Source organism: Epinephelus fuscoguttatus, linkage group LG14, assembly GCF_011397635.1.
Source record: "Epinephelus fuscoguttatus linkage group LG14, E.fuscoguttatus.final_Chr_v1".
Classification (NCBI taxonomy): domain Eukaryota; kingdom Metazoa; phylum Chordata; class Actinopteri; order Perciformes; family Serranidae; genus Epinephelus; species Epinephelus fuscoguttatus.
Window position 1 is genome coordinate 13,820,349 of NC_064765.1, and position 13,167 is coordinate 13,833,515.

At 37.6% G+C, this 13,167-nt stretch overlaps 1 protein-coding gene across 1 annotated transcript in view; it reads left to right on the plus strand.

Moving 5' to 3' along the window:
- plpp2a (phospholipid phosphatase 2a) overlaps positions 1–13,167 on the plus strand; it is a 32,189-nt gene that overhangs the window by 12,773 nt on the left and 6,249 nt on the right. The window contains exons 2-4 of the mRNA XM_049596572.1: positions 11,230–11,381; positions 11,503–11,765; positions 11,942–11,999. Coding sequence (XP_049452529.1) covers positions 11,230–11,381; positions 11,503–11,765; positions 11,942–11,999 — 473 coding nt within the window. The remainder of the gene's footprint in view (positions 1–11,229; positions 11,382–11,502; positions 11,766–11,941; positions 12,000–13,167) is intronic.

Here is a 13,167-nt window from a genome sequence, read left to right on the forward strand (position 1 = left end):
CAAAGAAAACTTTATTTCCATTTGCAGTATTATATTTGGTGGTGTGGCTCTGTTCTAGGGCCTCTCTGCCTTTCCTACGCCTACGCAGAAATCCTCTTCTACGAGCCTATGTAGAAAGCCTAAGGCGAGGAGAGCACACCTGTCTGCCCTTCCACGTACAAACGATGAAAGTCTGAGGCAGAGAGAGCAAACCTCTCTGCCCTTCCATGCGCCTACATGGAAAGCCTAAGGCAGGGAGAGCAGCAGCAAAGACCCCCCAGGAACAGAACAGAGCAGCATCAATGACAAACAGAAATGACATTGATAAGTCAGACACAGCATGAAAAGGAGGAGCTGAGGTGGAGGCGGGTTGCAAAGCGGCTTGCAGAGGAAGCAGCAACAGTAGGCAGGCCAGAGCAGTTTAAATAGGGCACCCTGAATGAGATTCGTCAATTGGTTGTATAGAAAAGAATCGATTAGCTATAAGCTTCTTCCTCTTCTGGTGTATGTCCTTAGACCTTCAGCTTTTTTTTGGGGAGTTTTTCCTTATCCGCTGTGAGGGTCTTAAGGACAGAGGGATGTCGTATGCTGTAAAGCCCTGTGAGGCAAATTGTGATTTGTGATATTGGGCTTTATAAATAAAATTGATTGATTGATTGATTGATTGAGCTCTGTTGAGGTAAGCCAGTCCAGTGTTTCATCGTTCAGGTCAAGGAGACCATGGATCACTGTTTGGTGGCTGGTGTTTGGGGCAGCTGGTTATTATTGTCCCACAGTTCGTAGTGGATCCCCGCCTTCACAGTGGGCGCTGTCCATGAGACCCCATTGCATTGCTGCCCGAACCGTCCTACGCCTGCCCTCAGGCAATTGAGGGTTGACCATTGGTTTCGGGGCAGGTGCTGGCCGGGAACATCTGTGGGGTCTTCGATGTAGTGGTGAAGCCTTGATGGCTCTTCTGAACTATCAGCTGACTCCCTTCCATCAGTCAGCTGCTCCGTCAGTTGATTGGGCTGTTTGAGATCAGCTGATGTAGCTGGGATGTGAGCTGAGCTTGACATTGTGTCCTGCCTGAACTAACACTATGCTCAGTTTGTCAGACTGTCTTTTAGACTCTTTCGTTTAAACGTCTGGCCGTTTCCAGGCATATTTTAGGGATGACTCCGAGGCAGTTTGACAAGCTGCTGCCTATCATCAGGCTGTATAGCTCTGGGTAACGGCAACGTAGCAACGGCTACCTCCAGTTTCTCCTCCGTTGTCTACCAGCTGTAAACTTGTTATCGTGACCACCACAGAAGGCCCGCCGCCTCTTAAATCATCCGATTTGACAATGGGGAAAAAAAGATGACAAAAAAGATGATGTTTTTTCAACTAGAGTTCAGACCACTCTGGCAAAAACGCCAGGCACCTTAAGCACAGAAACGTGAGGCGCATTGCAATAAAAACTGCTGGCAAAAAGCTTCATTCTCATTAAAAACAATCACAAAATGCCGCCTCCAGCTGCTAAAACACTTTCTCTGTGATGAGAGCCATATTCATTATATCCCTGCTGGTCAGTTTCCCCTGGTGGCAGCTGTTTCTTTTTATTGTTTTTTGTTTTCTCTAAGTAATACAGTCACTGAGTAAAAATGTCATCAGTTATTTCACACTAATGCATCTCAGATTGGTGAGACTTATTACGAACTCTTATCAGAAAACATGTTGCCGAAGCATGTACACAAACATACATATGATAAATACTTTAAATAAACAGTACTAGTATGCAGTAGATGGAACAACCAGTTAAAGTAAGGCAAGGAAAAGAAAGACTTTTTTTTAATGAATTTGGGGAATGATCCTCTCTCCCCCTCAGCTTGACCCAGCCTCTGGGAGGGGAGGACACCCTACCAGCACAGGCCTATAAAAACATACCAGGCCTTCTGGAATAATAGAGCAGATAAAAACAGTCAGTCCCACTCAGATAATAGGAACTCTCCATGGGCTCCACTCCCAGAGGCTGTTGGAGCATGTTTGATACGAAGGGGACTCGACTTCCTCACTGATTCTGTTGTTAAAAAAGCGTAGCAGCGATTACCCTATTTGTGTGCGGATGTGTTTCGGGGCTTTTTGCTAAACTCCATCCACTCACATCTCCACCCTGGCAGTGTGTAGCCGCCAGAGACTTGTGTCAAACAAGCAGCAGCCTCTTATCTAAATGTTATCCTTGCACCCTGCAGAATAAACAATGGTTGGGCCTCACTTCAAAGAGATGCTGAGAGCACGCTTGACCTGCTGGAATAATGAACTCTGAGATGTGAAGAGCAAAGGGTTGGCTTCCTTTCATGAAAATAAATCCTCCTCAATGAGGAAACTGCTTGTCATCAAAGATCATTAGTGGCACTTGTTCAGAAAATGGAATAAATGCCACTTAGTAGGCACCGCAGCCTGTTCCTCAGGCAGTGTGTGGTGGGTGGGGCAGGCTGATGGGTGCTTAAAGAGATGGTCAATAGAAAAATCAAGTAATGTAAGAGTCTTCGCACAATAACACAGACAACTGTATAATATAATGCTGTTGTAAGGTTTTCGAATTGGACTGCATTAGATTGTGCAGGTGTTGCTTTATGGAGTCTAATCCTGAGTTTTAGTTTATGTTTAACAGTCCAGCCCAGATCGTCGCAGATTGGCATTCTGATAACTATGGCAGCAAAATCCAACATGGCCGCCACTCGAAAACTGTTTTGGCTATAACTTTTGAACCAGATGAGCTACAAATGCAAGCCTGGTGTCTGTTTTATGCTGGGATGCTTATTTTTATGATTGGATGCATCTGGACCATGCATCTAATTTGCATATTTCCAACATGGCAACTCCATAAATCACGTTGTGTTTTTTTTCACTCTTTTGGCAAACTCTGTTTCATATTTTTAAGCATTAGAAACACATAGGAATACTCAGATTAATGATTTACTTTTAAATCGTATTGTATTTTTATTATGCTCTCTAATTTGCATATTACCAATTTGGCCACTATCCCAAAAATTTAATTTACACAGATTGAGTTGTAGGGATGAGCTTTTTTCACGTTGTGACTCCATGTCCAGAGTGATATTGTATGCCCACTGAAGTAAGAATCCTGGGTAGTATTCCTCTAACCGTGGGCACACATGCGCACACTCAGAAAAGCATAAATGTAGCCGGCCAATCAGGACGTTTTTCCTTATCCGCTGTGAGGGTCCAAAGGACAGAGGGATGTCGTATGCTGTAAAGCCCTGTGAGGCAAATTGTGATTTGTGATATTGGGCTTTATAAATAAAATTGATTGATTGATTGATTGATTGATTGATTGATTGATTGATTAAAATACGTGTGGACTCCACAGTATATAAGGAGGCGGATTCCTGCATCTGACGTCCTACACCTTCTTCAGTGAGTGTCGTAGGAGTGACAGGGCCCCTAGGTAGAGGACTCCGCCTGGGCAAATAGAACAGGGGTTACAATATCGTAACCTTCATTCGATATCACACATGCTGTGTCTAAAATCACGTACTTCTGTTCTTACACTTGCTATTTTGAGTGCATAAGTGCGTTCACACTGAGAGGTATGGAAAAATGCAGTGCACTATGAGTACCCAGATGGCGCACTCAAAACGGTCAAGAAGTTGAGTGTGGAACAATGGACACTTCTCGCCCTCAATGGTCGGCATCTTGGCTACGTAGTGGAAGGGGAGGGACCACTTTTCAAACTGGAAAAAACAGCCGAGGACTGCGCAACCGTGAACGTCACTGCATTGTACAAATACATGTGTTTTTTGCACTAAGCACCACTTTACTTTTGTCGGGTATAAGCCAGCAGTATGTTTGTTGGGTTAATTTAGCAGTCTGTAATGATTTGGTACCACGAACGATAATGCAAATGCTAATGCTAGTTTGCTAACTAGCTAATACGCGGTCGCCATTTCCAGTGAGTGCACAACGGCCGTGTTTGGTTTGAGACAACACTACCCTGTCGAAATTTGCGCACCACGCCAATGAGTACATAGTGCACACAGTATACTGCATAAAAGTATACTAATGGAAGTATGTGATTTGAGACACACCAACAGTCTCAGCCCTCTACTGGACTTTTTGGGTACAGTGGATGGAGCCCAGTGAGTGAATACCATGTCACAACATAACATTGAACCAGCCTCAGTGAACCTGATGGCTAAAGGTTCGTCACCGTAGCCTGCCTATGTCTTTATGACCTAAGTAGGGGGCCCAGGCCAAAACAGGTGGTGAGCAACTGGGTGGAGCTGTGGCCTAAATGGTTTTCAGGTGGCGGCCATGTTGGATTTTGCTGTCATGGTCAACAGAATGCCAATCTGCGACGGCCCAATATCCAGATGTCTTCTACATATAGTAAGCTATATATGTACCACCCCATAAGAAGTAGGAAGCAGAGAAGAGAAATCAACACTGGCTGTAAATGTTCAAACCTGACAGGATGCCACAATGTGTATGACTCCAGACTTCAGGTTCTTGACCAGGAGACATCCACATATGTACACATGACATCATGTTAAACTTACCTTCCTGAAATTACCTGTCTGGAACATGTTTCCCATTCTGTATATGTGCCTGCTCATGTGGTTTCTTTGAGACCTGTCTGTCACACACTCCGGAGGAAGGAAGCGTGTGTTAGTGGAGAGCCACTCTTATGGCATTGCCCAGTGAATTTAGAGTACAGCACCCGCTTGTGAAAACAAACATTTCTCGCTAGTTTCAGGAGTTCAGCGAGGAACTCTTAAAAACAGGAAAACTATTTAAGAGTTGTCGTCTGAAAGGTTCCTGTAGATTGGACTATTGTTCCTGCTCAGATTTAAGAGACAGGTTTATGTGTTTCTGCTCTTAACTCTGAGTCTTTTGTTTACTCTTGCAGAGAAACTCTTAAACCAAATTTAACAAGGACACAAACTATTTGTCAGCATAGGTTTATTTAAACCTCTGTAGCTTACAGACCCCCTTTTATCTGTCAGCAGTGTGTGTATGAGCATGGCTGCACATCTTTGCATACATGTGAGTGTGTGTCCTGCTTCAATCCTCAGCTCCCATGCCCTTGGTTGTGTAAACGGTGCCTCAGTGTCAAAGGTCATGGCTGTCCTGTCCCGCGCGTTTCCATGGCGACACTCCATAAAGTGACCGCAGCGCGTGGGGGTGAAGTTGTTGCCACTGAGCTCTACGATGACAAATTAATTTACTTGGCAGAGTTGGGCCTTCTGCCCAAAGCTGAAAGATTAGTGCACCAGTGTGTTCTTAGCTGTTTCCTGAGCTGCACCACATTGTGTTACAGTTCACTTCTTAACATACAACTGAAAAGTCGAAGTTATTCTCAGGATGGATCTGCAGCTCTTAACTTGGTACAGCGTGGCTCCTAAAGACTACAGTATCACCGTTTCAATGCCAGCTTTACTTACAGCAGTAAGATCGATCCCAAAGGATTTTACTTTAAATCAGAGTCATAATCACTGGCTTAACGTTGGAGGGAACCATTTTCAATGTACGCCTTCTGTGGCCCAACCCTCCAGAGGGGTCTGGGAGGAATTTCCAGATGCAGAAGCACAGTTGTGTAGTAAATGTAAGCTATTGAAAGTGAAAGTATTGTGATTGATCATGGATGATTGAAATATAATGCATGCATTTCATGTCATGTACAGGGTCCGTACAGAATGTTTCTGAGGGCCATCATTAGGGCTGGATGTTCAGGAACTATATACTCTATTATGATTCAATTGAATATTCTGAAATTTCTTATGGAGTATGATAGGCTACGATGAGATTTAACCATTTTATCGTTTTTAAAAACTTTATGACAGTATGCTCGATGACTTTTATGACATTGTTACAAGTGACTCTAGTCTGGCATCCTAAACAATGACGTTTTTCAAAATGTTTTCGACATACTATACAATGACTTTTTAAGCATTTTTTAAATTTAACCCTTATTTAACCAGGAAGCCCCATTGAGATAAAAAATCTCTTTTACAAGAGAAACCTGGCCGAGGTAGCAGCCAATCAAAACACATTTAAAATGCACAGTAGGAGAATGCAGTTTTCCCCAGAACCCGGGGTACATTGAAAAGCAATCACCTGGAGGAGCGTAGCTGGTAACTACCAGAGCTGACACACAGGAGGGTGCAGAGGTAGGCTGGATGTTTACTCAATATTGCTTTATAGATAAAAAATATACCAGTGATGCTGTCTGAGTGGTCAGTGACGTCCAAGGCACCAAACCATAAAGAATGCAGTGATGAATAAGGGACTTTGCGTTTGTAATAAAACGTAGGCATGCATGGTATACTGACTTAAGGCTACGTAAAATGGAAGGGGTTGAATGTATATACAATATGTCACTGTAATCAATCACAGACAGAAAAGGGGCCTCCACAAGTTTTTTCTTAGCACTGAAAGCCAATCTTCACTTTAAGCTTCCAAACTAGAGTAGAAATATGTACTTTAGATGAAAGCTTGTCATCTATCAATATACCAAGGTACTTGTGTGAGGACAATAAACTTTGTTTTCTGAGCAACTAAACTTTTTTCGACACACTATACTTTTTTGACATTCTATAATGATTTTTTTGCCGTTTCTTCAACATGCTATACTATGACTTTTTCAGCAGTTCTTTCAACATACTATACCATGATTTTTTTGCGACATGCTATACTATGACCTTTTTTAACAGTGTTCTGGCATACTATACTGTGACTTTTTTTTTCGCACTTTTTCAGCATGCCATACTACTATGACTTTTTTAGCAGTTTTCTGACATACTATACTTTGACTTTTTTCACACTTTTTCGACATGATATACTATGACTTTTTTAGCACTTTTTTCGACATGCTATACTATGACTTTTTCAGCCCATTTTCGACATACTATAGTATGACTTTTTTAGCCCAGTTTTCGACATACTATACTATTTATTTTTTCGACACACTATACCATGACTTTTTTAGCCTATTTTTCCACATACTATAGTATGACTTTTTTCGACAAGCTATACTATGACTTTTTTGGCAGTTTTCTGACATACTATACTTGGACTTTTTTCACACATTTTCGACATGATATACTATGACTTTTTTAGCACTTTTTTCGACATACTATACTATGACTATTTTTCGCACTTTTGCAACATGCTATACTATGACTTTTTTTCGATATAATATACTATGACTTTTTTGCATTTTTTCGACATGCTATACTATGACTTTTTTCGACATACTATTCTGACTTTTTTTTAGCACTTTTTCCAACATACTATACTTTGACTTTTTTTTAGCACTTTTTTCAACATACTATACCATTACTTTTTTAGCCCATTTTTCGACATACTATAGTATGACTTTTTTCGACATGCTATACTATGACTTTTTTAGCAGTTTTCTTACATACTATACTATGACTTTTTTTTGCACTTTTTCAACATGCTATACCATGACTTTTTTCGACATACAGTATTATCACTTTTTTAGCACTTTTTTCGAGATACTGTACTATGACTTTTTTTGACATACTAAACTATGACTTTTTCGCACTTTTTCGACATACTGTACTATGATTTTTTTGACATACTATACTTTGACTTTTTGTTGCATTTTTTCGACATACTATACTATGACTTTTTTCGCACTTTTTCGACATGCTATACGATGACTTTTTTAGCCCATTTTTCGACATACTATACTATGACTTTTTAAGCCAATTTTTATACATGCTATACTATTTCTTTTTTCGACACGCTATACTATGACTTTTTTTTAGCACTTTTTCGACATGCTATACTATGACGTTTTTTTAATTACTATACTTTGACTTTTTTAGCACTTTTTTGATATAGTATACTATGACTTTTTTCGACATGCTATATACTATGACTTTTTTAGCACTTTCTTCGACATACTATACTTTGACTTTTTTCACTTTTTCAACATGCTATACTATGACTTTTTTCGACACCCTATACCATGACTTTTTTAGCACTTTATTGACATGCTATACTATGACTTTTTTTTTTTTTACATACTATAGTTTGACTTTTTTTTTTTGCATTTTTTCAACATACCATACTATGACTTTTTCGACAGGCTATACTATGACTTTTTCGACATGCCATACTATGACCTTTTTCGACATGCTATACTATACTATGACTTTTTTAGCATTTTTTTTTTTACATGCTATACTATGACTTTTTTTGCACTTTTTCAACATGATATACTATGACTTTTTTCGACATACTATACTATGACTTTTTTAGCACTTTATCGATATAGTGTAATATGACTTTTTTAGCCCATTTTTCAACAAACTATACTATGACTTTTTCGCCCTTTTTCGACATACTATACCATGGCTTTTTTCGACACGCTATACTATGACTTTTTTAGCACTTTTTCGACATACTACACTATGATTTTTTTTTTCGACATATACTATGACTTTTTTAGCCCATTTTGTGACATACTATACTGTGGCTTTTTTCGACATGCTATAGTATGACTTTTTTTTAGCACTTTTTCGACATGCTATACTATGACTTTTTTTAGCAGTTCTTTCAACATACTATACTATGACTCTTCGATATACTATGACTTTTTTGCATTTTGTCGACATGCTACACTATGACTTTTTTTTTAGCACTTTTTTGACATACTATACTTTGACCTTTTTTAGCAATTTTTTCGACACACTATACCATTACTTTTTTAGCCCATTTTTCGACATACTATAGTATGACTTTTTTAGCAGTTTTCTTACATACTATGCTATGACTTTTGTCACACTTTTTCGACATGTTATACTATGACTTTTTTCGACATGCTATACTTTGACTTTTTTAGCCCATTTTTCGGCATACTATACTATGACTTTTTTGGCAGTTTTTTCGACATACTATAGTATGACCTTTTTTAGCAGTTTTCTTACTTACTATACTATGACTTTTGTCGCACTTTTTCGACATTCTATACTATGACTTTTTTCGACATACTATACTTTGACTTTTTTAGTCCATTTTTCGACATTCTATACTATTTCTTTTTTCGACACGCTATACTATGACTTTTTTTAGCACTTTTTCGACATGCTATACTATGACTTTTTTTAGCACTTTTTCGACACGCTATACTATGACTTTTTTTCGAATTACTATACTTTGACTTTTTTGATATAATATACTATGACTTTTTTCGACATGCTATATACTATGACTTTTTTTTAGCACTTTTTTCGACATACCATAATTTGACTTTTTTGCACTTTTTCGACATGCTATACTATAGCATTTTTGGACATACTATACTATGACTTTTTTAGCCAATTTTTCAACATACTATACTATTTCTCTTTTCAACACGCTATACTGTGACTTTTTTTTAGCACTTTTCGACATGCTATACTATGACTTTTTTTCGAATTACTATACTTTGACTTTTTTTAGCACTTTTTTGATATAGTATACTATGACTTTTTTCGACATGCTATATACTATGAATCTTTTTAGCACTTTTTTCGACATACTTTGACTTTTTTTCACACTTTTTCGACATGCCATACTATAACCTTTTTCGACATACTATACTATGACTTTTTTAGCAGGTTTTTTGACATAATATACTATGACTTTTTTTGCACTTTTTCGACATGATATACTATGACTTTTTTTAGCCCATTCTTCAACAAACTATCCTATACTATACTATGACTTTTTCGCACTTTTTCGACATGCTATACTATGACTTTTTTCAACATACTATGACTTTTTCGCACTTTTTTGACATACTATACTATGACTTTTTTAGCAGTTTTTTCGACATACTATACTATGACTTTTTCCGCATTTTTTCGACATAATATACTATGACGTTTTTTTAGCCAACTTTTCGACATACTATACTATTTCTTTTTTCGACATGCTATACTGTGACGTTTTTTCAATTTACTATACTTTGACTTTTTTAGCGCTTTTTTGATATACTATACTATTGCTTTTTTGACATGCTATACTATGGCTTTTTTTTGACATACTACACTGACTTTTTTAGTGCATTTTTCGACATACTATACTATGACTTTTTTTTTTAGCACTTTATCGATATAGTATACTATGGGTTTTTTTTAGCAGTTTTTCGACATACTATACTATAACCTTTTTAGCACTTTATCGATATAGTATACTATGGCTTTTTTAGCAGTTTTTTCGACATGCTATACGATGACTTTTTTCAACATACTATACTATGACTTTTTTAGCACTTTTTCGAGATGCTATTCTATGACTTTTTTAGCACTTTTTTTGATATAGTATACTGTGATCTTTTTTTGCATTTTTTGGACATGCTATACTATGACTTTTTTCGACATACTATACTATAACTTTTTTAGCACTTTATCGACATGCTATACTATGACTTTTTTCGACATACTATACTATAACTTTTTTAGCACTTTATCGATATAGTATACTATTGCTTTTTTCGCACTTTTTTGACATACTATACTGTTTTTTTTTGACACCCTATACCATGACTTTTTTAGCACTTTTTTTCGACATACTATACTTTGACTTTTTTAGCCCATTTTTCAACATACTATACTATGACACTTTTCAGCAGTTTTTTCGATATTACTTTTTTTGCACTTTTTTTCCACATACTATACTATGACACTTTTCAGCAGTTTTTTCGATATTACTTTTTTTGCACTTTTTTTCCACATACTATACTATGACTTTTTGACATGTTATACTATGATTTTTTTAGCAGATTTTTCGACATACTATACCATTAATATTTTTGTACTTTTTTCGACATACTATACTATGACTTTTTTTGTACTTTTTTGACATATCACTAACACTATACTATGACCTTTTATGATATTTTTATCAAAAAAAAAAATTATACTACGCTTTAATTTGGATGTTTTAAAAAAAGATACACAAACTCATTTCCACAAAATCAGACTTTTAATCACTTTCCACATCCACTTGGATGTAAAATATCAGGCACATGCATGTCATCAATGTCTGTAACAAACAGTATATTGGTGGATATCTAGGTCCGCACATATGTGGTTGTTTGCACAGCTTTGGTGAAGGTTGAGGCTCGCTGACTGTTTTGTAGTTCATGATGTCAGAAAGTTTTTATTAGGTCATTGTATTATTTTTATACTTTCTTTAGAAATAGAGTGGATTTTGTCTTTATAATACAGTCATCTTTTCTTCCTCCAGCGGCTTTGCCCTCAGCCATCCTGACGCTGATGTTCACTCCGTACCAAAGAGGAATATACTGTGATGATAAGAGTATCAGCTATCCCTACAGGAAAGACACCATCTCCCATGGAGGCATGGCTGCAGTCACCATCACCTGCTCCATCGTCATTGTTAGTTTTTGTTTATCTAAGTAGTGTTGTTACACAGCAATAAAAAAAGATACATTTACCAAATATTTTTTCCCAAACTACAAGAAAACCCTTCATTATGTCTCCTCTGCCCACTCCACAGATCACCACAGGAGAGGCGTACCTTGTGCACACAAATCGTCTGCACTCCAACTCCCAGTTCAACCAGTACCTGTCAGCTCTCTACAAGGTGGTGGGCACCTTCCTGTTTGGAGCAGCTGTCAGCCAGTCATTGACCGACATAGCCAAGTTTACTATAGGTCGTCCTCGTCCAAACTTCTTAGCCGTGTGTGCCCCGGCCACCTGTAATGGGTACATTCTGCAGATCAACTGTACTGGCTCCCATCGCAATGTGACTGAATCCAGGTGAAACAAACTGCCTCTCACACTGTCATTAAGAACTAGTGTATGGCTCTATCATAAACGTGCAATTCATTTCTTTGTCACTCCATTATCATATTAATTGAAAATCCAAAAAAAAAGGAAAAAAGAAAAGTGAATTTTGCACATAAATTGAGCTTTGTTGCTGTTTTGCTCCTCAGGTTGTCATTCTACTCCGGCCACTCGTCCTTTGGGATGTACTGCATGCTTTTTCTGTCGGTGAGTTTGTCGTCACCGTTTTTGTTTTGTTTTTCACAAGACTTTCTGTAGCTGTGAAATGTCTGCTTACCAAAGACAACTACAAGTGACTCAAAACAGCAGAGAATGGTCAACTCAGATGCATGACAGATCTTTGGAAACATCATTGTTTGAAGACCACACACTGCACAATGGCCGGAAGTTGACAGAATTATCGGTTTAATCCTTGTCAGGAGTGAGTTACTGAAAGACTTTACGAAGACATTACATTAACAGTTTTAAATACAGTATAGCGCTGCTCTATAGCTGAGCTCTGACCTTTCTTTGGAGGCATGTTCACTGAGGGGGCCAAAACAAAATCTCTACTTTAAAAAAATATTTTGAATACCTCATAATTTGTTATTCGCCACAAATAGCACAAATGTCAGGGAATAATTAGAGGTCCTGAAGTTAAATTTAATACCTTTAAGACCTTTATAAGACCCTTTCCATACACTGTAAGATCTTACTGCCACTTTAAGATCTAACATCAGTGGTTATGTTGCACCAGCAACACTCTTTGACTTTCACCACTTAATAGTCTTGGTTTGTGTTGGGTTAAATTGTAAGACCATTGTAATAATGCAATATCATTCAGATGAAAAAAGGTGGGAACAAGGCACAAGAGAATGCTCGAAACACAATCTTGTTCCAAAAAATGTGATTAAAAAAAAAGCCATACTATAGTATGGCATAAAAATGTCATGGTATAGTATGGCATGAAATGTCATAGTATAGTATAGCATAGAAATGTCATAGTATAGTATGGCATAAAAATGTCATGGTATAGTATGGCGTAGAAATGTCATAGTATAGTATGGTGTAGAAATGTCATGGTATAGTATGGCATAGAAATGTCATAGTATAGTATGGCGTAGAAATGTCATAGTATAGTATGGCATAAAAATGTCATAGTATAGTATGGTGTAGAAATGTCATGGTATAGTATGGCATAGAAATGTCATGGTATAGTATGGCGTAGAAATGTCATAGTATAGTATGGCATAAAAATGTCATGGTATAGTATGGCGTAGAAATGTCATTGTATAGTATGGCATAGAAATGTCATAGTATAGTATGGCGTAGAAATGTCATAGTATAGTATGGCATAAAAATGTCACGGTATAGTATGGCATAAAAATGTCATGGT